Genomic DNA, 23,334 nt, shown 5'->3' on the forward strand with positions numbered 1-23,334 from the left:
TAAAATGCCACTATTCTTTGGAGAAGTTATGTACATTAATAAAAAGCTTTAACTTACTTTATACAGTGATAACTGATTACATATTAAAGAATTGCTCTGTTCGTGATAACAAACATCTACATCTACAATCCCAACCTATTTTTTTAAGACAAAACCATGAAAGTTAACAGTCTAAATAATATATTTTTTCTTGGGCATCATGCAGGAATGATTAAAACAAACAATGAACCTCATCTTGTGTTTCTCCAAAACTCTGATCAGATCTGGCTACATTCCATGGCTTGTAAACAAGAAAGAGTTCTATTAATTTCAAAGCCCATTTGCTAATGCATTACTTGTAACTTTTATAGCTGAACAAATTAATCAAATGCATGAGATAAAATGTTTCATTGTCAATGGATTCATGTTAATTCAATCTAATTTCAAATGAATTTTCATAAGAATATCAAACCATTTGTTTGCTCAATACAAATGCATTGGGAAATTATCAAAAACTTGCAGCATGTGCTGAAAATGACATTCTAGACTTCTCTCTCCAAAGCAAATCTACTCTTTTTTTCAAACTAAATGCTCCACAATTTAGCATTCTTAGAGATAAGCTGGATGCCAATACCACTCTGGCAAATACAACCTAATGTGGGTCATTGCTACTTCTTCTGAATTGCAGAACACCATGGTCATGTGTGCACATGCATGTGTTTGTCCTTCTTATTAATGGACTTTATGCTTTATGTGTAAACATTTAAAGAAAGTTAAAATTTGGCAAAAATATAAATTTTTGGTCTTGTGATTGAAGTACCCATCCTGTTAATTCATCTCAAGTAAACACTAGAGATTGGAGATCTCAAACTTGAATTCTCAAAAGTATGATACTGGGTGGTGTGTATTTTCCAAAAACTTGTGTCTAAACAGTACCATAGTTACACAAGTATTTGATTACCAAGGTCCAAGATATGCTTTTTTTAAAAGAAAAGTGGCACCTCAGCACCAGAGACTTGAGCACAAAGTCGAGGCCAATACTTTGGTGTAGTAGAGGGATCCATGCCGGTTGGTGAAGTCAAAACTAAGACACAGAGCCTTCCTTGCTGAAAGTGTGTAACAGGCTGTAGAGGGGGTGGGGTGGTCAGGAATAGGGTTTGGGGAAAGGGGGAACCACCAGAGGACTGCAGACCCTTAGTGAGTACATTTCAGGTTGAGATTAATACATTTTCATGCACTAGCAAATCAAAAGGCATCGGGAAAAGGCAGGAAAATGGAGTTGAGCTGGATGATCAGCCATGGTATTGAATTGTGGAGCAGGCTCGAGGAGCTGTATGGTCGATTCCTGCTCCTATTTATGTTCCTATTTGTAATTTTTACCTGAGATAAGGTTTGTCAGTGTTGTCAGTCAAAGAAATCAGGGATATAAATCCAGCAAGGGTAGACTGTTACTACCTAACTAAAACATGCTCTCTCAAGACCAGGGGTGCACCGTTGGTGGTTTCAGAGGGGCAAACTGAACCTTCAAAAAATTGGGCTATGAAACAAATTGCGTCTTTCAGAGTACAATTACATTAAGATATGATAATTCAACCACTGCAGTGCAAGTTTCCTGGGGGCTGGAGAGTAGGAAGTCAGGCAATAAGCTTTCAGCTCCTTAAACAGGTCAAATGACTTAAGAAAGGGGATAGACATAGCTTTAGTTACAGATCATGCATTAAGTTGTTCAGAAATGCATAGCTCCAGACACACAGATTTTGAGCATTCACCAGTGGTTAATAGCTGTTAGACATATGTATGACAGAATCAACAAGGTCAACAAAAATCTTGTCAGAAATCATTCCACTGAAAGAATATACCTGTGATCTATCTGTTGAAGTAGTTAGCAACTTAGAAACAGGAATAGGCCATTTAGCCTCTTGAGCTTGTTCCTCCTTTCAGTGAGATCATGGCTAATCAGCAAACCAACTCCACGTATACCTGCATTTGCCCATGTCTCTTCATACCTTTGTCTAAGCAAAAAATCAATCTCGGTTTTAAAATTAATTGATTTAGCATCAACTGCCAATCACTGAGGAGAGTTCCAAATTTCTACACTCTTTGCATTTTTCCTAATTTCACTCCTAAAACGTCTGGCTCAAATTTTAGACTATGCCACTCCCCAAAAGTCCTGGCCTTTCTTATAGTAATAGCTCCTCTCTATCTACCCCTCTCAATATCTTGAAAACTTCAATCAAATTACCCCTCACCCTTCTAAATTCCAGAGTACACAACCCCAATTAGTTTCATCTCTCCTCGTAATTTAACCCTTGGGAGTCCAGATATTATACTATTAAACCTATGCTGTATTCCCTCCAAGGGCAATATATTCTTCCCAAGGTGTGAAACCCGAATTGTTCACTGTACTCCAGGTGTGCCCTGAAATCATGGGGTCCAGAGTCAGTGTTGAGGACACCCAGGGTCTTTCTCTTCCAACTGCACACCTTTGTGAGACCACATTTGGTGGGTCTGCCCTACCAGCAGGGTACGACACACCCAGGGATGGTAATGCAAGAGTCTGGGACATTAACTGAAAGGCATGATTCGGCGAGCATGACCATGTTAGATGTTGCATGACTAGTCTGTGGGACAGCTCTCCCAATTTTGGCACAAGTTGCCGGGTGTTAGTGAGAAGGGCTTTGCAGAGGCGACAGGGTGGGGTGTGCCTTTATCCTTTCCGTTGCCGAGGTCGATGCTGGGTGATCTGTTCAGTTTTATTTCTTTTCAACTTTTCTGTAAGGGTTTTGTACAACTGAGTGGCTTGCTGTGGCACTTCAGAGGACAGTTAAGAGTTAACCACGTTGCTGTGAGGCCTGGAGTCACATGCAGACCAGGCTGGATAAGAACAGGAGTTTTCCTTCCCTGGAGGATATCAGGGAACCAGATAGGGTTTTTATGACAATCTGGTAGTTTCCTGATCACCATTACTGAGACTAACTTTTTATTCCAGAGTTAAATAAGTTAGTTGAAATTGGGATTTGAACTTGTGTGTCTGAAGCATTTGTCCAGGTTTGTTGTAGATTAACTGATAGAGACTGATGAGTAAATCATACCAATCAACTCCATTGTCATTATATCATGCAACTGCCGGAATCGTAGATGATGAACGAGATGGACCATGGCCATTTTTCATCTAACAATTCCTAACTTGATTATGAAGTGGGCCAAAATGATGAAGGGGATGATAAATTAAGTTCTATACAGCAGCCAGAAAACAATGTTAACATCACAAAAAATTAACACGGGAAAGTTCAGGCAAATTTACACAAGGGTGGCAGGGATGTGAAATTCTCTGCCACGAACAGAAGTTTAGCTAATGTCCATACAAATTAGTATTCAACCATTACTTGAAAAGAAAGGAGTCAAGTATCTACAGGGTATGAGGAGCAAATCGGAAACTGGAATTAGACTAAGCATCTCAAAAACACCAGTGCATACTTATCAAATGTTTCATTTCAGGACTTAAATATTCCATGGAAGGAAAGGTGCCTTTAGAGAGCACCTTTCACTACCTCAGGCTATTGCTAAACACCTCTTTGCCAAGTGTCACTGTGGAGCTTAAACCTTCAATCTTTTGACTCAAGCAGGAGTGTTACTCTAGCCCTACAACTAAAGTTAAGTTACATTAAAGGCTTTCTGGTTTCAAAGCAACTAAATATACTTGCACCCAACTTTAGTGCGGTGCCTTCACAGCTACCCTGTATAAAACCTGGTGACATGTGATCATGAATCGATCAACTTTTGACCTTTAATAGGACGGTGGCGCTCAAGGTACAATGACTTACATGTCTTCTGGTGTCCAGTGAAGCAGCACTTTCACCTTCCCAGAATCTTCCCTCCTTCGTGCTATTACCTAAAGATTTAGAAAAATTCCAACTGAGTGAAAATAACGTAATTCTACAATGAAAGAAAATCTCATTGAAATTATACAAGAAACCAAACAAAATTCTATTCCACGATGGATTTTTGATAAGCAAGTGCCCAAGAGGTAAACAGGTAATTTACTGTTCCAATCATTTGAGAAGATATAAAGCATCCTGAAGTGCATCTACAGTAACCATAAAATCCAGTTAACAACTTCCACCTGCAGAATTGGGTCATGCCAATGAAATATGGGGGAGCTTCAAAAATGCATCATTCCTAATCTAATATCTCTGAAATTAGCTTTTCATCTTGCACTCATCAGGACACTTGCAAGAATACCAATATAAAGTGAAAGCAACAATTTATACTGTATGTGAAGAGAGTGCTAATCGGTTGGCACGTGGACACTGATTGGTACATTCTCCATGGCAACTCCTCTACCAGTGATGGTGACTGACAGATAAATGCCGTTGTTTGAAATTCAAAATGGGCAGCTTGACCTTGATTGGTCAAGGCATTACCCTGAGGACTGAGTCAGCAAATGACTGCCACTTATTTTGTTTAACTGAAACAGATGCAATGTATGTACATGCGCTGTCTCAAAGATTAGGGCTGTGTACACTAATATATGTAGCTTCATGTACACACAAATGCACCACATTGCGAGCCCAACTGACAATTTTAAGTTGATTGTCAGTGTAATTCTTAGCACACTGAGGATTATTTAGCAAATGCTGTCCAATTGCAGAATCATATCTAACAATGGACACAGTTTTGAGTTTTGCAAGCACAGGCTGGTTGGGTAAAGTCTGTACCTTGCCTGCCGTGAACAGCGGCTGAGACATGCTGTTTAATACGATCCGCCAGTCTTGGGGACGTACGGCTTACATACCTAGTATCACACTGGCATGAAATTCATATACCACATTACTCATGTGTGTGATAGGCTTTTTGGCTTGATGGTAGCATCCTGTTAGTATAGAACACTATTCGTATTGCTACTGCATAGTGGCAGTGTGAAACAGCTAGCTTCACCTGTGTACATGTAACTACATTCGCCGAAAAAAAACAAACGTTGAGAACAGAACTTTAGAACATTTTATAATCAAAGTTGAAACTGGTTATGTTTTAAAAGTAAAGACTTATCTCTCTGCAGTTTCTCCTATTTTAAGGGAGCTGTGTGTGGAGCTTGACTTTATTTGGCAGAAAGCACCAATTACGTAATTGAGGCATGGTCTGTCTGCCATTTGGCTTTTTTTTAAAAGCACTCCTTCATTTAAGAGTGCTGGGGAGGCCGAGTAGCTTTTCTGCTAACCTGCATACCGCCTGTTTCCTAGGCAAAGTGCTCTGATGAATAGATACTGTGATGTGTCATGAAAGCTGACATGGCCACATAAATCTTGCAGGGAAAAATCTTCAAAAGGAATAAGACTGGATTAACCTCAAGGTATTTTATTAACCAAGTTTCTACAAATAGGACACATTATTAAATGTGGCAAACTTGATTTGTAGAGATATTAGATTAGTCATTTGGTAGTACAGAACTTGAGTATTGCTGAAAAAGAGAGCTTTTCATCTTGCAATCATCTGGACACTGCAAGAATACCAATATATGGGCAACATTTGCTGAATAATCCTGTGTGCTAAGAATTACAGCGACAGGGTCCTGTCCTTTGCAGACAGAAAGAACATGTATATACCACATCAACTTCCAATTGTTCAATATGAATCAGCACAGTAGACCACTCTCCAGACCCACATAAGTCTCAAAATATAAGCTTAGGTATGAAATTCTATGCAAGAGCCCGAGTCGCAGAATCAGTCTGTTGCTACAATCTTAACCTCGAATGCCTTTCGAAAGAGGTGTTCAAAGTTGCGTACAATATTCTAAATGTAGCCCTAAGTTTTCAGAGGATTCAAATACCCAGTGGTTTTAACAATCAAATGCCTTTAAGGGTACTCTAGTTGCTTAATCATCGAGGTCAAAAATATAATTTCTAGCCTTGTAGCTACACTGTATAATAAGCATTCCTGCATGGGATGCAACACTGGCACTCAATTTAGAAAAGTGGTGACCTTGCTTAATTGACAGCACTCTTGACTCTGAGTCACAAGGTTCAGGAGGTTCAAGCCTCACTCCTGAGGCTTGAACACATAGCCTAGGCCAACACTCCAGTGTCAAAGGTGCCAGCTTTTAGGTGGAACATTAAGCAGATTCCTCATCTGTTCTCTTGGGAGCACAGGATATATATGGTCATTTATTCAACTGCTTTTAATTGGACTATACAAGTGTCAGGTGTGTTTCTCTATATTATAATAGTAACAACACTCCAAAAAAGTACTTTGAATACCCCATGATTACAAAGGGCTACATAAACAGCTTTTATCTTGTATCCAATCTTCAACTACAATAGGAAAAACAACTGAGACCATACTGCTGCAACTCTGACTGAAAAGCAATGGCAATGTTTCTTTTAGTGTGGGCTGCCCTCTTGTGGATAAATACCAAAACATGCAAGCTATTCCTCCATCATATAGCCAAAGATTGGAAGAATTATTTTCCTTAATCTGTACTGTTTATTTTATACAAGTACTGTCAAGAATCATCATAGCAATCTACTCATTACAATCTTAAATTTGCCATCAGATTAACATTTTTCTAGCTTTTGTTAATGTGAATCGATACTGCACAACAAAATTGGATCACCCAAGTAAAAGGAGGCTTTTAAAACACTACCTCCACAATCACACCAACTTCCGTTGGGTCCAATAGAGCTTGGTGGCAAGTCAACTCATCTGTTAGCTGTGTACCACTGTAGAATGACAAGGTTCTGCACAGGATTCAACTGGTAATCTTTTCAATTTCTAATCTAACTAAATCAAGTCCCACTGAACCAAGACCGAGCTCTCATTTGCCAAAATTAGATAGCAAATTATGGAGATTCTGCATGCTATTCAAAACAGTGAACACCGAACAGATTGGGACTTGGTGTGAAACCAAACAGGAGTATTTTGCGCATGTGATGTACTCTGCCCTCTTAAAACTTGAGTATTTACCATGCAGGTTTATCATGTCAGTGATGTAAGGAAATCCACTAAACTATACTTGTATAGACTATAATTAACAACTTGGATTTTTCCTTTAAAAGGAGTTTAAGAACATCGGGTCAAGTGTGGCACAGAATCATTGCATGTCTTTTGAGACTATGAAACGGATGACCTAATGGTATATTTTCTATATCCTCAGTGAGCAGAGGTTTCTGCATCTTTCCATCAGAAACAAAGACATAATTTCCTCCTCTCCCCTTCCCCCACTGTCTCCTTTTGAAGTTGTTCCCACAAAGGGAGGGGAATGGAAAATAAGTAACAAATATTCTGGACAAGAAAGCCAAATTCCTTGGATTAAAGCCACTTTTCATACTACCACCACTCAAAAATCTTCCTTTGCCTTGCAGGTATATTGTAAAATGGATGTTGTGCTATTCAGTACAAGATTTTAAATAGATGAAACCTTTTTTTTAACCCAGAGAGTGATAAGAATGTGGAACTCACTACCAGAGGGAATGGTTGAAGTGAATAGTATGAATGCACTTAAGGGGAAGCTAGACAAACGTGAGGAAGAGAATTGATCGTTATAATGGCATATTAGATGGGGAAGATGGGAGGAGGTGCGAGTGAAGCATATATTCTGGCATGAACTGGTGGCCCAATCTCAGAATGGCCTGCTTCTGAGATACATCTGTGCTGTATATCCCATGTCATCCTATGAAGGGCAGGTGGAAGAAAGAGGTCAACGATTACATGACCAACACAGCAGTATGAATGGCAGCAATTTCTTAAAGGAATTATATATCTACTTGCCCTCCAACAGGCCTCTTTCCTTCTACTCTGATTATCACAATATTAGCATCTAAGACAGCTTCCCCGATACTGTCCCCTGCCCCCATGTGGGTTACTTGATGTAGTGGGCATAAGTTTTGTCAATTCACACTATCAACAGCTAAGTAAATGCAGACAGTTTATACACTGTGGGTCAAAAGGAAAAGTTTCCACACACTGCATCCAGCATTGAAATGCATCTTGAGGTACTCGCTGTGATTAGCACTGGTGGGACAGACATAAATGGTACCACCTGTTAAAGAAACTCCTGTTGCTCAGTCTGATCAATGGCATCTTGAATATGGTTGCAGGTTCTAATTCCACACACTTTCACTGATGAGGAGGGTCCAACTGCACGGCTGAAAGGGAGAATCTTGGCAAACCACAAATGCTCAGAGGTTCAAATTCAAAGAATTTTGAAATGAGAATTGGTTTGAAAAAAGCGCCAAATGCTTAAATTCGCCCCAGTTGGCAGGCTGCAGTTTTGTACTTCTGCAATAGCCACATTCTCTTTATTCCAAAATTTCCACACTAGAAGTGATTATAGCACTTGAACCTACAGTTCTGCAACAGTGCGGCATCAAGCCTTTCAGCTACAGGATGTTTAAACATTTCCTCTGAATTTTATACAAGACAGTAGATACTCCACTCAGCGCACTCTATGTTAAATGTTACCAGGTGGAACACAGTAAGTCAAATACACAGCATTACCCCATCTATTCCCCTCACTCTCATCCATAGTGATACTTTTCATTTCCTGCGCTAGCCATCGTGTGTCTTTTGAGAAAGATTGCCATCTTAGGGCCATTTTGTAATGAATTAGTCAAAAAGGGAAAGAGCAGCAGTAGGCACACATTACAAGTTGGAATACACAGAGCTGGAAAAAAGAAATAAAGGATTCGAAACAGGGATGCAACTACAAAATGGAGAAAAAACTAAAACAAGCCATTTACTTTTGTTAACACACTCACCCATGTAATACCCAAGCGAGAAAGCATTTATTGAATTCCTGGTCCCATTGCAGAATTTCTGATTAATCCACAAAGGATAGAACAGATCCACACTAAGTGCCACCACTAGATGGCTCCCTGTTATTTCTTTGATCAGAGAAAGAACCCCAAGTACAAGGTCAATAAAATGACTTGTGTTCCAACCAGCTGTAGAATATCAAAGCTATTATGGGAGCATAATGGCCAGAATTAAGGTATAATAAATACCTAGAAACATAACCTCATAAAATGAGAGTATGGCAATTTACTGTACAGCTAAATCATTCTGCTCACTGGTTGACTTATGTTGAAGCGTTAATGCATTAAATGACAAAAATAACCCAGCAGCTTCCAAGCAATTGCAGTGTGCTTTTCTTCACCAGTTCCTTTGTCTGTTACAGCTCGCCCTTGATAAGTTCGATGCCCGTAACAACTATTTCAGGTCAAAAGACCAACTTCCTTAACTAACTAGGGTTTTAATTTTATTAAGTTTATTAAAAATGCAAAACTGTCATCCAGAAAGCCTGAAATCTTGTAAGCAAATGCTAGAATTCTCTACAAATGGGTCAGAGATAATAGTCTTCAGTTAATTAAAGCTAAATATTTAGATCAAGATTAGACGTTGCAAAAAAGAAAGTTCCCAGAGCAAAGTTACACACATGCTAGTGGAAACACCATCTTTATGTCATAAATTAATCGCATTGACATTACATCAGTGCCTATCCAAATTTTCCTTTTAAAATTTTTGAAATGAAGATTAGAAGGAACAATTTGCCTTTATTAAAGAAAGGGAAATCTGCCCATAATTGAAAAATCTACACAAAAATGTAATACACCTACAGCTACGGGCAGCATTTTCATGTCGGCGAGCAGGGGTAGGGCCCGCTCACCGACACACAAAATGTCACAGAGTGATGTTGGGCATGTGTCCCGACGTCACCCTGCGTCATTTAGATTGTCAGTTCAGCTGTGCGCCCACTAAGCTGTCAACAGCCTATTAAGGCCATTAAAAAAATAATTTAAATGATTAACGGACCTGCCTGGCCAATCTTAAGGTTGGCGGGCAGGCCGAGAGCCCAGGTGGCCTTCCAAAAAAGCATGAAATCTCATCCACAGGCGAGATGAGGTTTCACGAGGAATTTAAAATGTTCTGAAAATTTTTAACTAAAAGCAATGGACATGTCCCAGCTCATGTGACAGTGTCACATGAGAGGACATGTCAGGAAAATTTTTTCTTACCTTTAATAAATTTTTTAAAAGTTCAACCAATCTCCCTGAGGCAGCACTTTGCCACAGGGAGATCTGTGCGCTCTTCTGTGCATATGCACGAAACAGTGCACAGACTTGCTCAGGGAATCCACCCCCACCCCGCCCGCACAGGGAGCGCACAGTGCTTCCCTTCCGGATGGATGGCACGCCCACTCCCACCCGCACACACACACACCCCCACCCCACCCGAGGACATTGCTGCCCAAAAATCTGAAACCTTGTGGACCTTATAAATGAAGCTTTTATTACAGGCACCTGTTTTCTCATCATCAATATTTGTCATTTTAGAATTAGCTCTCCCTGCACATGGTGACTAAAAGGAAACAGACTCTTTCTTCTCAATGGCACTTTTTTTTTTACTTAAAAGGTCAATGAGCTTAAAAGGTCAGATTTTCGAGATTTGAGGTTTGAAAAGAATCTGGTTTGTCAATCAACATACCATTCTGTCTCTAAATGTACTGAATATGACTAGAGAAGCTTTATATTGTGAAATTTCATCCCGCAGTTGCAGCATACACTGGGATGCTAGTGCTCTGAATTTTACTGCGCAAGGTGGATTCATAGCAGGATAACATTAATGACCCTTTTTCATAAAGAAAGGCATGCATTTATATAGCACTTTTCAGAACCACAAGTCCTAAAGCAGTTACAACCAATGAAATACTTGAAAAGTAGTTGCTGTTGCAATGTAAGAAAAGTGGCAGCCAATTTGCTTGCAGCAAACTCTCCCAAACAATGACGTGATAATGACCAGATAATCTGTTCTGTGTAATTTGATTGAGGGATAAATATTGCCAGGGCACCGGGGATTGCTACCCTACTTTTCTTTGAAATAGCATGATTGGTTCTTTTATGTCCACTTGAGAGGGTAGACAGGGTTCTAGTTTAATGCCTGATCCAAAATACGGTACCTCTGACAGATCAGCATGCCCCCAGTAATGCATTTGAGTGAGTGTCAGCCTATATTGTTGTGCTCAATTTTCTGGAGTGCAATTTGAACCCACAAGTTTCTGCCTCAGAGGCCAGAGCTACCAATTAAGGCAATTCTGATGCACACTGCTTATGAAACACACTACTGCAGAGGGTGTCCAGTTTTTACTTTAAATTGACTTGGCGCGCAAACAGGAACTGTACATGAGACAGATTTATACATGGCCCTGGCTTTCCATGAGAAATATTAGTCAGCCATTTTCCCCAAATTTGGGCACTTGACACAGCTTAGTAAATACTGAAAGTAAATTGCTGACTGTATGGCTTAACTAACAAGTCACCCAGCTTCTGCCCAGATTTAAAACAGCAGATCTTGCTGTTGCTGGTGATTGGGTCAGAAATGAGTGTCAAGATCCCACTTCAGGAAGTAACATCTCAGAAAGAATGCGCGTCAGTTCATTTATATTTCTGCTTTGCTGTCACCAGCAATCTTGCCATCAGAGGCAAGTTTACTGATTTTAATAACTTGAATTCATATTACACTTAATAAAATCAACATCTCAAGTGAGTCATGGTTGAGAAATAGCAATGCAAGCAGTAATGGACAAGGAGAGATGACAAAATATATGGTCCAAGAGGGAGACTGAAGGTGAGTGGAAAGTTTCAGAGTAGGATCAGAAAAATAAAGAGCATTGTTTAAGTTAGCACTGTTTATATGTTGCTATCCAGAAGCTGTCAATGTTTTGCTAAAAATTACATACACAGTGCTACCCATGACCTTCTCGAATACTATGAGATGGACTGTAGAAGTCAGCAATGTACAAGTTGCATGGAAGGGATATGGGTATCTTCCTCCAGAAGTACCAGGCCTCCAAACAAATAATTGAATATTTTGAGGGGGTAGGGAGAGGCTAACTCAGGAGCTACTCAAAGAACCTAGCTTATGCTTCCCCTCAGGCATTTAATCTTTTTCCACTCTAAGCCTTGTGCTGTAGTTTTGATTTTAATGACGTATCGCAAGTTAGACTATCGCCTGCACTTAACTGCACCTCCTGTCCAAGACAGGCTTGAACATCAGCTCAGAGGATACACGAACTTTAGCACAATAGCTGGTGTCAACAATACTGCAGAATCTGAACTGAGTTGGCAGAAAAAAAATGAACTACCCTATGCTCATGCGAGCAAATTCAAGCCTTTGGAACAGCTGCATTCTGTTTTGCACACAATTTTCTCCCTTGTTTCGCCATTACCCTTGCTCAGGTACACAGTTTCATGAGCAGCTGTCGTGCCTTGCCCAAGTGGACATTGCTGTACAGGGAACACTGAGATTTGAGGCAATCATAGTATGGTTCAATTCTCAGCCAGTGTGCATACACAGACATTAACAGGGAAATAAGTACTGTAGCATATATACCAACCTGTCATATAAAACAACCACACGTTTTCAGTCTATACTCGGCATCTGCTAATATAATCCAGGCAGACTGAGGAAATATATCAGTTTTGAAATAATTTTTTTTAAAATGTTGAAATACAGTATGACCATGAATTCATCATACCATGGGGAAACATCACTGAGTTTTATGGTTATATGAAAAAAGATGATTTACAACTTTAAAAGAAATCATTTATTGAAACCATGTCGAGAATTTATAATAAAAAATGTTAAATTTTTCATCCTGTTTATTGACATTTTTCTTATTTTATGTGAGCCATACAACTATCCAGTGAAGAAAGTTCTATGGGTGGTGTGTGCACATTTTATCACATCCGCTCTGGGGATTACCCTAGCCTAGGGCATTTTAGCGGGGATCTTGTTATTTGCTGAAACTCGAGGTGAGGCACTGGTGAACAGTATTAAAGGCAATTAGAGTAGGGTGTATGTCTAAAAAGAATCTTTGAGTTGTGTTAATAAATGAATAGTTTTTATGTAAAATGAACATGTGTAACTTCGATCGATTTGAGAGCAGGAGCCGGAATTTTTAATGGAGTTTCACATGCATCAATAAATCAAATACAGATCGACGGTCCCCTATGTCATTTTGCTATTGGTGGATTATGATAGGAAGGAAAAAGTTTGAATTTTGTCACAAAATTTAATGTGTTCAGTGCATCTCGTTTGCTGGTTGCAGTTAGATGGGTGGAAATTGATTTACCTTCTTTCAGCACAAATGTCCATTTGCAAGGCACCAGAATAAACTGGATTCATCAAAAATACTGAAAATATTCATCCTCCCCCCAAAAAAAGTATAGAGTTCGGCTTCACCATTTTCCCATGTAAGCGCTGTATAGTATTTCAGTGCCTCCACAATGGAGGCGAGTCCGAGTACTTACATTCCTTTTTTGTTGCTTGGCTTGACATATTTTATACATGGTGTGTAGGTTGACCCATTTGTGGAGGGATTTTTTTTGAAGCTTGAAATGTTGACTTATACACCGTGATCTACAGTAGTTGATTTTACTACTCCAATCCAGGTTGCAGAGGCCAAGTGTGGAATGCCAACTGCCACTTAGCCAAGATCAACCAAATCAACATAAATAAATAATGCAGGCTTTTATGGATAAACAATACACTATGCATTGTCTGACTTACTAAATCAATTGGGAGGCCTCGTTGATGTTTAAGAGATTGCATGTGTGCAATTGGATAACGTGGGCCATAGGGGTTTAATTCATTCAAAAACGTAGTCATTGCACAAGGTCTTCTGTACAAAGCAGCCATTCACCAATTGGCACAAATCAGAATGCCACAATTTGCAGGGACAGAAATGTGGCCAATGTAAATATAATGGTGTTACAGATGTGGATTGTCTTGTATATAGACTTATTTGGTTAACACAAGGAAGCTGCATGTTTAGTTTAACCAAGTAACGAACTACATGTTCTCACCTGACAGACATTGTGTCTGTCTCAATCTTTTATCCCATGTATTTCCTGCCCAATTTTACTTATAGTCTCAAGTGCATAGAGATGGAAGGATGCTGTGATAGTTAAAATTTATTTCCATGCCTGCAAGTTAACAGCTTCATGATTGGAAGAGCAGTCTATTAGCAAAGTTTTACTCACTGTGCTATGGAACACAACACTATGCCCATTTCCATGACTTTCAATGTGGGTCGACAGGTTAAAGCAGATGGCACGATGTCTTATGGCATCCATTGTTTGCGCATCAAAAAAATCATGTGGTCTTGCTGTAAAAAACAAAAATACAATGTCAAAAAAGAGCAGGTCAACAGTGGGTATAACATCATTTGCATTACTGCAATTTTTTTAAAGTTATCCATGGGAGAAAATATAGAAAAGTAAATAAAAATTGTTCTCAACTTAACTTGCCCCAAAAATGTAAAAGCAGCAACAGTGGCAATAGTACAGTAATTGGAAAAATGGTCACACTACAAAAAAATTCTAACTTGAATTGCACTTCAATATTTTAGGCAAAACATACATTGTATTAACACACTGAAGCAAACAAAGTCTAGTGGTTAAAGCTATGCATGCCATCTCAAGTTGACCGATAGAGTAGAAAGTGGTTACATTCTATCTCTACAACATGACAGATTAGTGTATCCAGATACAATACCAGAGTGTCTTTATATGCATATATTATATGCTACACTCTTGTGACAGAAGAACTGAAGCAGTTCTCAAAAAGGTCCAATGTGTATACTCCATTTTCCTCAGCTCCAACAGCCAGTTATAATTGAACAAATTCATTCTGATACGTGCTACCCAAAAATAACATTTGGCTGCAATGTAACTCTATCTGTAACTCTATCCCCAATTTCTGACAACTACATAAACTTTTAAGTGTCTCTGCCTCAGCCCAAACATGATACCTTGATTTTCTTACAAACCTGCAACACATGCAACTCATCTGTTATAATGCCTGTAATGTATCTCCGTGCCATCTGTCACCAACAGGTGTTTGATCCTAAAGGTGCTGCAATTACAAAGAAGTACCCAGCGTAGGGACAGATTGTGGATTTTATCCTGGGTAGTAACGTAAAGCTTTTGTAGCTAATAAATCAGTACAAAATACAGAAACCCTTACCAAGGCCAAAAAGTAATTAATGTATAACAGATATACAGAAGTAATCAAAGCTGTTTTTGAATTCTAAAGTTATTTTAACAGAGAATAGCATATTTATTACACTTCAAATAGTTCAGACCAGAAGTTTCTCTCTGTGGATACTATGAATATAGTGTATATCAGGCTTGTCCAACCTTTTCGTCACTTCCGTTTATTTTTCACTCAAGAGGCCAATAAGCAAATTTCAGAAAGGTGCATAAATTTCAAAAAAAAAGTTGAATATCAAGAAAAGAAACAACTTGCTGGGCAAAAATAAAGCAATGTCAAAGCAATAAATTGATCATTAAAAAAGAGTAATTAATAAAGCTGACCATTAATAGAGTGAGTGTGCGTGTCCCCAGCTCACTCCCAGTCTCAGGGTGCTCACTCACTCACCCTCAACCACTATGCAAAAGAGTGTGAATATCTGTTGGTGTGTGGGGATGAGGGTGAGAGAATTCTGAGGCTGGGAGTTAGCCAGGCTCTCACTCTCACACTCTCATGCACACGCTTTTATCGCCACCTGACTCCAGCAGCAACTCCCCACCACCTTGCACCACAGCCCTCGCAGTACCCCCCCCACCCCTCACCTTGCCCCGCAGATCCCTCGCCCCAACCCATAGCCTCGACAGCACCCCCCTGCTGCCCCAGAAGCACCCCCCACCCCCCATTTGCCTGCGGCCCGGACAGCAACTCGCCCTTGCCCCACAGTCCTGGCAGCCCCTCCTTCCCCACCACCCAAAACCTCTTTCCCCAGAATCCTCACCGCCACTGATGTTCACTGCTCCTCTAATCAGTCTATTTCTCTTCCACATTTGCTGCTGCTAGGCTCATAGGCTCACTATCAGCAGCAAACATGGGAGGGAACCGGCCTGTGATTGGAGGAGCAGCCCCTTGCAGAAATCTTCAACTTCACTTACACGTCTGATTGGCATTTCGAACAGTGGCTTTGCTGGCCACAATCTGGCCCACAGGCTGCATGTTGGACAAGCCTGGTGTATATGATATCGGTGAATATTGATTGTCCCTCAATTCCACCAAAACAGTCAACTGTATGCATACTTTTCATGCACAGGTTAAGGTTACAAAACCCAATTAATTGGCATCAGCCAGAAAGCAATAAACAAAAAAAAAAAGCCTGTATCCAAGGAGATGCTATAGTCTCTTCCTACTGCCTAAACTTACAGCCCACCTACATTCTACTCTCCATATTCAACAGTGATCTCAGAGCAGAACACTTCCACCAGCAGTAGGGAGGACAAAGATAAAATTATTATCCAGAGTTATGCCTCTTAATTTTTGCTTATAATTAACAAAATAACCTTGATTCATGCAAAACTCCTTCCACTTACCACAATAAAGCAGCTTGAGCTATTGAAGACAATCCAATGCCTGATTCATCGTACAAAACCTCAAACACAAACCTTCCTGTTCACAAAACATCGCAGAACACAAAACAAATAGCGCTTCACTCATGTTTACTTATTCATGCTGCTCCATAAAGGTTCATATTAGCAAGCATGTGGTCCAGTGTTCCAAAGAATGAGGAAGGAAATTAAATTGTAGCCAAGTTAGGTGATCGTTCCAATTTTGCAAACACATTGTCTAGTAGACTGCCTCTCTGCGCCTCGAGTGCTTGAAGCTCTGTTATATTTATGAAATTTACAAATGAGCCTCTTTTTCTGTCAATGCTATCATATATTGAAGGTGCAAACCCAGAACAAGTTTTAGTATAAAAGGAGTGGAGATGCACACCTGATATAGTAAAGGTATAACCAAGAAAAACTTATAAATTTAAGGATATTCAGTATGCAACAATACCATGCCTGGCATAGTAGCACTCATTATAATCTAGTTATTCACAGCAAGGTGAGAAATGAGACAAAGAATAACCTTTGTTTATGACACGTAGCAGACGTCCTAGCAGCTATAGTGATTTCAAGGCTCCATCTTCAGAAAAATACTTGGGACCAAATCTTTCTGTGCTCAGCAAAAGCTCAGATGTTATTCTGCGCAGACTGTTCCTCAAGAGTGAGCTGCTACATAAGTGATGTAATGTCACCTTCAAGTCAGTGGGTAAAAAATGCAAATGCTGGAAATCTGAAATAAAAACAGAAAATGCTGGAAATACTCAAGCAGGTCAGGCAGCATCTGTGGAGACAGAAACAGAGTTAATGTTTTAGGTTGATGACCTTTCATCAGAACCGTTCTGACAAAAGGCCATCAACCTGAAACGTTAACTCTCTTCTTCTCTCCACAAATGCTGTTTGACCTGCTTGAGTATTTCTAGCATTTTCTGTTTTAGGTTTAAAAAAAACTTGTTATATTCACTGCCACGTAATTTAGAAATAAAGCAATCTTGTCCAAATCTTGCAACAGCAACCCTCTACAACAATCTTGGCTCTGGCCTTCAGGGAGTAACATTTTTCACTTTGTGGTTAAGTATTAACTTGGGCTACTAAAAAATATTGATTCACAGTAACTATAATCTTTTGTGAGCACTGTGTTTATATTGACTGATAAATATTGTTAGAATTAAATAGCATAGGCAGCAGCCATTTGGACTACTGTACCTGTGCCTTTTTTCAGAAGAGCTACCCAATTAACTTACTCTTCTGCTTTTTCCATAGAGCCCTACTGGTGTCTCTTTTTCAAGAATATTTCAATTTCCATTGGAAAGTTACTACTGACATCAGCATATAAGTCGACATTTGAAGCCTTGAAAAATCCCTCCAAAAATGGGGGCGACTTACTTGCTAAGGAAAAAAGTGAACCACTGGTGGTGGTTGCCATCTTTACTGTTTGCCACGAGGTCTGCACTGTATGGGCATACCTTACAACTTCCACGCACTTCGCAACACAGTGTGTGTTGCCTGCTTGATCCCTTGAAACCAGTTATAAGGTACCACTAAGTATAGCATCCATCTGTGGGGTGAAAAATTGGGGCTGACTTCTAGTGTGAGTATAGCATGTCGTGGCTGAAAAGGTGGTTGGGGGGGTGGGGGGTTGATTCTTATACCAAGTATATATCCAGACATGATTTGAGGACAAAAATGGGGTCATCTTATACGCCGCAACAGTACTATTTCCCATCATTCTTCCAGATTATAATTCGCTAAGTAAAAGAAATTCGAAGCTCCCCTCTTCTTTTTTCCAACTGCCTTAAATTTGTGCCCTTGCTCCCAACCCTGACAATGTAAACAGCTTCTATTTACTCAATTAAAACTATTTATCAACTTCAAAAACTCTATTCAATCTACCCTTAACCTTCTCTGCTCTAAGCAGAACAACCTCAACTTCTCCAGTCTCTCCACGGAACTGAAGTCCCTCGTCCCCAATACAATTCTAGCAAATCTTCCCTGCACCCTGTTCATTACCTTGAGATCCTTTTTAAAGTGTTCTGTTCTATTGCAATACCGCCCTCCCAATTAAATGCTGATCAAAAGAAAGGTTGTTTTAGTCCATCTCTGTCCTGGGTCTGTGATCTGTGTCTCATAATTTGAATTACTTCCAACAATAGTTGTCTTTGTGAAGACATGCTTACATCAAATATTGATTTTTAATTCATCGAGTGGAAGCAGGAATTGGGCTTTTAAAGGGAGATTTTTTTTGAAACAGACTAAAGTGATTCCAATGTGCATCAAGATGGCAGACACTAATTTACATTACAATATATTCACATTCCAATCCTGTGGAGAAGGGGTGGCAAATCTGCAAAACTCAGCAAGGACAATTACCTTGGGGGACTGTGAAAGACTTCCCTTCCTGACATATTGACAAGACATGTTTGCAAATCACCTACAGTATTCAACAACTGAAGATGATCCAAAGGTTAATTGCTTGGACAAAATACTTTGATTTTAAAATAGCCCTCCAGGTGAGCTAATCGCATTATAATTGGAATCTACAATTATGCTTGGATTACGGGCGGTTGGAGAGAGATCACAATCAGCCAAGTCTTCTGTGTGGTTTCAGCATGTGGGTTTCTCAGCAGAACGGAAGTTTAGCTGCAGTTAAGTGGAGATCATGTCTCTCTCTTCCTCTACCCAACTAACAAGTTTGAACCCTGTCTACTAATTTGACTTTGTCTCCATTCTGTAGACAGAGGTTTTAAAGAAGGAGCTTAACTCCACAGCTATGTTTTCGGGGGAAAAAACAACTCTGGTGTCTATATCTTTAAATTTGATGTATCAAGACCCAAGCTACAAACTAAACTTCTTTTATTTCTTACAGACTCTAATTTGGCCAATCTATCCTCCCCCTATTCTGTAATCTGTATTTCCCTGTGGACTCAGGGTGTGCAATGTATGCATGTGTACAGTCGAACTGAATTTACCCAGATAGTTTAAATAAAATGAAATTTACTAGTTAAACTCAAGAAAACCTGTCTGCTTGATTCTTTTATGATCGTAGTATGTAAACAGCTAAGCACTTGCTGACTTGGCACGTGAAGCCTTGTGCAAATAGAAAAACCTGTTGTGATCAAACAAGGAAGGGTAAAAGAGGGGAGCAATTTGACCCCTCCACATCTGGTCGCAACAATGTTCGCCTCTTTTGTCCTAACCTATTGCTCAATACCAAGTCGAGGCACTTCTGTTTGAGTGGGAATGAACTGCAATCATCACAGCTCCTCAGATTATTGACCTACACAAGTTACTCATCACTCCACTGAACAAATGAAGACATTTTTCACCTATCTTGAGGCCTGAGACATTCTCATGATTGTACAATTGAGTAACTTACCAGGCTACTTCAGGAGGAAGGTATTAAAAGTAACCCATACAAAGCAAGACTGGAATCACATGTAGGCCAGACCAGGTGGGAGCTGCAAGTTCCATTTCCCAAAGGATGGTAGTCAACTTGTTGAGTCTTTACCAGTAAGGAAGTCGGGTTGCGTGAGAGAGAATGGAATTATCAGGCCAAGAACAAGGCACATCCATATTAAATCTCCTCCACTTTGCCTGTCTTTAACTATATTCCTTTACCACTAGGAATATTTTAATTTCCTACACCAGCCAAATTACAGGCAATGCTACATCCAAAAGTAACTAGGCTGAGATTACCTAAACTTATAGCACCCAAGGGTGATCATGTATAGCTACCAAGGAAGTAAAGACCATCCCTCTGGACAGAATTAAAGCCAAAGTCAATTGTTGCGGGGTGGTGGAGGGGTGGGAAGCACATTAATCCATATACCGCCGCCATTTCTGAATGAGAACAACTAAGTTTCAACTGTTGAATACAGAAGTACAGCAGTAAATCAATACCCACATACAGAAACATACAAATCAGGAGCAGGCCGCTTGGCTCTCAAGCCTGCTCCGCTATTTGATAAGGTCATGGCTGATCTGATTGTGGCCTTCTAATTTCCTCTCTACCTTTTGACTGCCTTGTCAGTCAAGAATCTATCTAACTCAACCTTAAAAATATTCAATGAATACTCACTGCTCTCTGGGGAAGAGAGTTCCACAGATTAATTCTACAGGAACAAGATGCCTCATGACAACCAGATACTGACTGCAGATCAATTGGTTTAAAAATCAGAGATATGACAACTTACGTAGTGAGCGTCGTCGTTTATTCTTTAGCCTCCTTCGCTTGTTCATAACTGCTTTAGAAGGTGACTCCTCCTTAACCTTCGGCTGACTAGTGACTTTTGCAGAGTTCTGTTGGCTGAAGTGTGTAGGTACATGACGAGCAAGGCCACCTTGCGATGCAAAGCTAGCAGTACACCCACCAACAACACACTGAAAGAAAATAGAACAGAAAACATCACATTTCACCTGCAGTACTAAGAGCAAAAATCATATTTGTACAGCAAGCTGAATGTTGAGCAAATACAACTGTTGGCAGTTACATAAATAGGCTGAATAACTGGGAAATACTATACTCTATCCCAACCAAATTTCTGTTTTCAAATAAAACATTTTAGATCTTTGAAGAAGAAACAAATTTCTGATGTAAATTAATTGCTTTGAAGCACTCGGGTATTGATTTTGAAGATTCCAGATGCTATCAGAATGTCCATTCACCTGCATGCAATTGCACACTAAATCAGCGGCCCACATAAGAAAAAAAAAATAAGCATGTACCAAAAATCCAGTGTCAGTGTGGTTCAGTTGGTGATACACTTGCCTCTGAATCATAAGGCTCTGGATTCAAATCCCACTGTAGGGCCTGAACACAAAAATACCGAGGGAGTGCTTTCTTTTGGACGAGACATTAACAAGAGGCCTCATCTGCCTGCTCACGTGGATGTAAAAGATTTGAGGGCACTACTTCAAAGAGGAGCAGGGGAGTTAACTCCAGTGCCCTGGCCAATGTTTATCCCTCAACCAACATCACAAAAACATATTATCTGGTCATTATCACATTGCTGTTTGTGGGAGTTTGCCGAGTGTGAATTGGCTGCTGTGTTTCCCACATTACAGCAGTGATTACACTTCAAAAAGTACTTCACTGCTGTAAAGCACTAAGATATCCGGTGGTCATGAAAAGTGCTGCATAAAAGCAAGTCTTTTTTAAACAAATTGGAGATCAGTTCGGGTGATTAGTTTGCAAATGCATCAAGCCTTCATAAAATTGGAGAGTTAAAAGCATTAATAAATCTGGAGGGATATATATTGTACTTATAATGGAGATGTGCTTTAGACTTGATGAGAACCAAGAGCTTAATACTCCTTCCTGCTGAACACTTTCGGAGAAAGAAATATTGGCCTTGGAGGAGGACAGCCCCGATTCACCAAAATACTAGCATTTAAAAGGTTAAATTACGAGGACAAGTTGCATAAACTTGGCTTGTATTCGCTTGGGATTAGAAGGTTCAGGGTTGATTGTTTCGTGATTTTTAAAATGATAAAGGTATTCAATAGTGAATATACAGAGAAACTATTTCCCCGTGAGGGAATCCACAACTTAGAATTTGAGGTATCCAAACATTCAACAGTGAAATCAGGAAATATTTTCACACAAAGAATAGTGGAAATCTGGAACTCTCACACTAAGGGCTGCGGCTGCTGAGTCAAATGAAAAAAAAAACAAGATGGATAAGATTTTTGTCATTTAAGGGTATTAAGTAATTTGGAGCAATGACAGATAGATGGAGCTGAGCATAGTCATGATCAAATGGAAGAGCAGAAGAGGCCCGAGGGGCTGAATGGCCTCCTCCACCTCTAAATTCCTATGAAGGTGGGATGGCAACATTAGGAAAGTACCTACTGCACTGCCTGAATACGATGATGAGAAGGCTGATCTGAAGGAGATCCAAACCAGTCTCATCTACCTACTAAGATACAAGCAAAATACTGCAGATGCTGGAAATCTGAAACAAAAATAGAAAATGCTGGAAAAACTCAGCAGGTCTAACAGCATCTGTGGAGAGAAAGACAGGGTTAACGTTTCAAGTCCGTATGATTCTTCTTCAGAGCTCTGTCTTTCTCTCCAAAGATGCTGTTAGGCCTGCTGAGTTTTTCCAGAATTTTCTGTTTTTGTCACATCTACCTATTCTCAGTTCCACAGTATAATGCACAGTCCATTATTACTACCTGATCAGTTTCAGCTGCTGCCTGTTTGGGCTTTTCCTCCTCCCCTGGTCCTTAGCAGCTTTCAAGAAGCAACTCATTACTCAGTTTAAACAGAAGCAGATGACACAATTAATGCTAGCTTACTAAATGGGTTACTTATTGATGTTCTACTATGTGTTGTATAAATGTCACTAATACTGACCAACTGTTGTTAATTTGAATTTCAATATACATTTTCAAACTCCAATTGTACTGTTGGAGAACTTGACAAAACTCCAGTAGGATTTGACTGGTCAAACTGCAAGTATATCAGTTAGTTAAGATGAGAAACACAATTCCAGGAATAAATTACACACTATTTTATTAAAGTAGCAATTGCTCAACAGTTATGAGTGTGTTAATAATCTATATCAGAGTCTAACCTTCAACAGGAAGCACTGAAAACACTGGCGCTTACATTGTAAATTTTGCTTTTATCATATCTATTGTTCTGTAGTCAATACCACTTTCCAATATCTTGATGTTCAGAAAATCAGTTAGGGTGCTGTTATGCTGTCAAATTTCATATCAGTGCACTGCAATACTTTGAAAGTGTCAAGATTCCAATTTGATATCCAAAGCCACTCATGTCAGTGAGAGATCCTGCCAACAGGCAGTCTTGCAGCACTTTAAGACTATCAAGTCTGCAGTCTAACTCCAGGCTGGTGTAAAGTGCATTTTGAAAGTGACCTAGGAGCCTCACTCTGTTTGACTAATAAAAATTAGCTCTGCTTGCTATCCACACTCATGTGCA

The 23,334-nt window shown here is 39.7% G+C and overlaps 1 protein-coding gene across 8 annotated transcripts in view; it reads right to left on the minus strand.

The window, feature by feature from the left end:
• The window catches only part of aebp2 (AE binding protein 2), a 143,116-nt gene that overhangs the window by 80,852 nt on the left and 38,930 nt on the right, over positions 1-23,334 (minus strand). For all 8 annotated transcript variants that reach the window (XR_005944874.1, XR_005944875.1, XM_041203026.1 and 5 more), the window contains exons 4-6: positions 20,579-20,765; positions 14,016-14,140; positions 3,804-3,871 (exon numbers count right to left, since the gene is read on the minus strand). Coding sequence is in view for 6 of the 8 variants with exons in the window: in XM_041203026.1 (XP_041058960.1) it covers positions 3,804-3,871; positions 14,016-14,140; positions 20,579-20,765 (380 nt within the window). In the remaining 2 variants the exon portion in view is untranslated. The remainder of the gene's footprint in view (positions 1-3,803; positions 3,872-14,015; positions 14,141-20,578; positions 20,766-23,334) is intronic.

The sequence above is a fragment of the Carcharodon carcharias genome, chromosome 13 (assembly GCF_017639515.1).
Source record: "Carcharodon carcharias isolate sCarCar2 chromosome 13, sCarCar2.pri, whole genome shotgun sequence".
Taxonomy (NCBI): Eukaryota; Metazoa; Chordata; class Chondrichthyes; order Lamniformes; family Lamnidae; genus Carcharodon; species Carcharodon carcharias.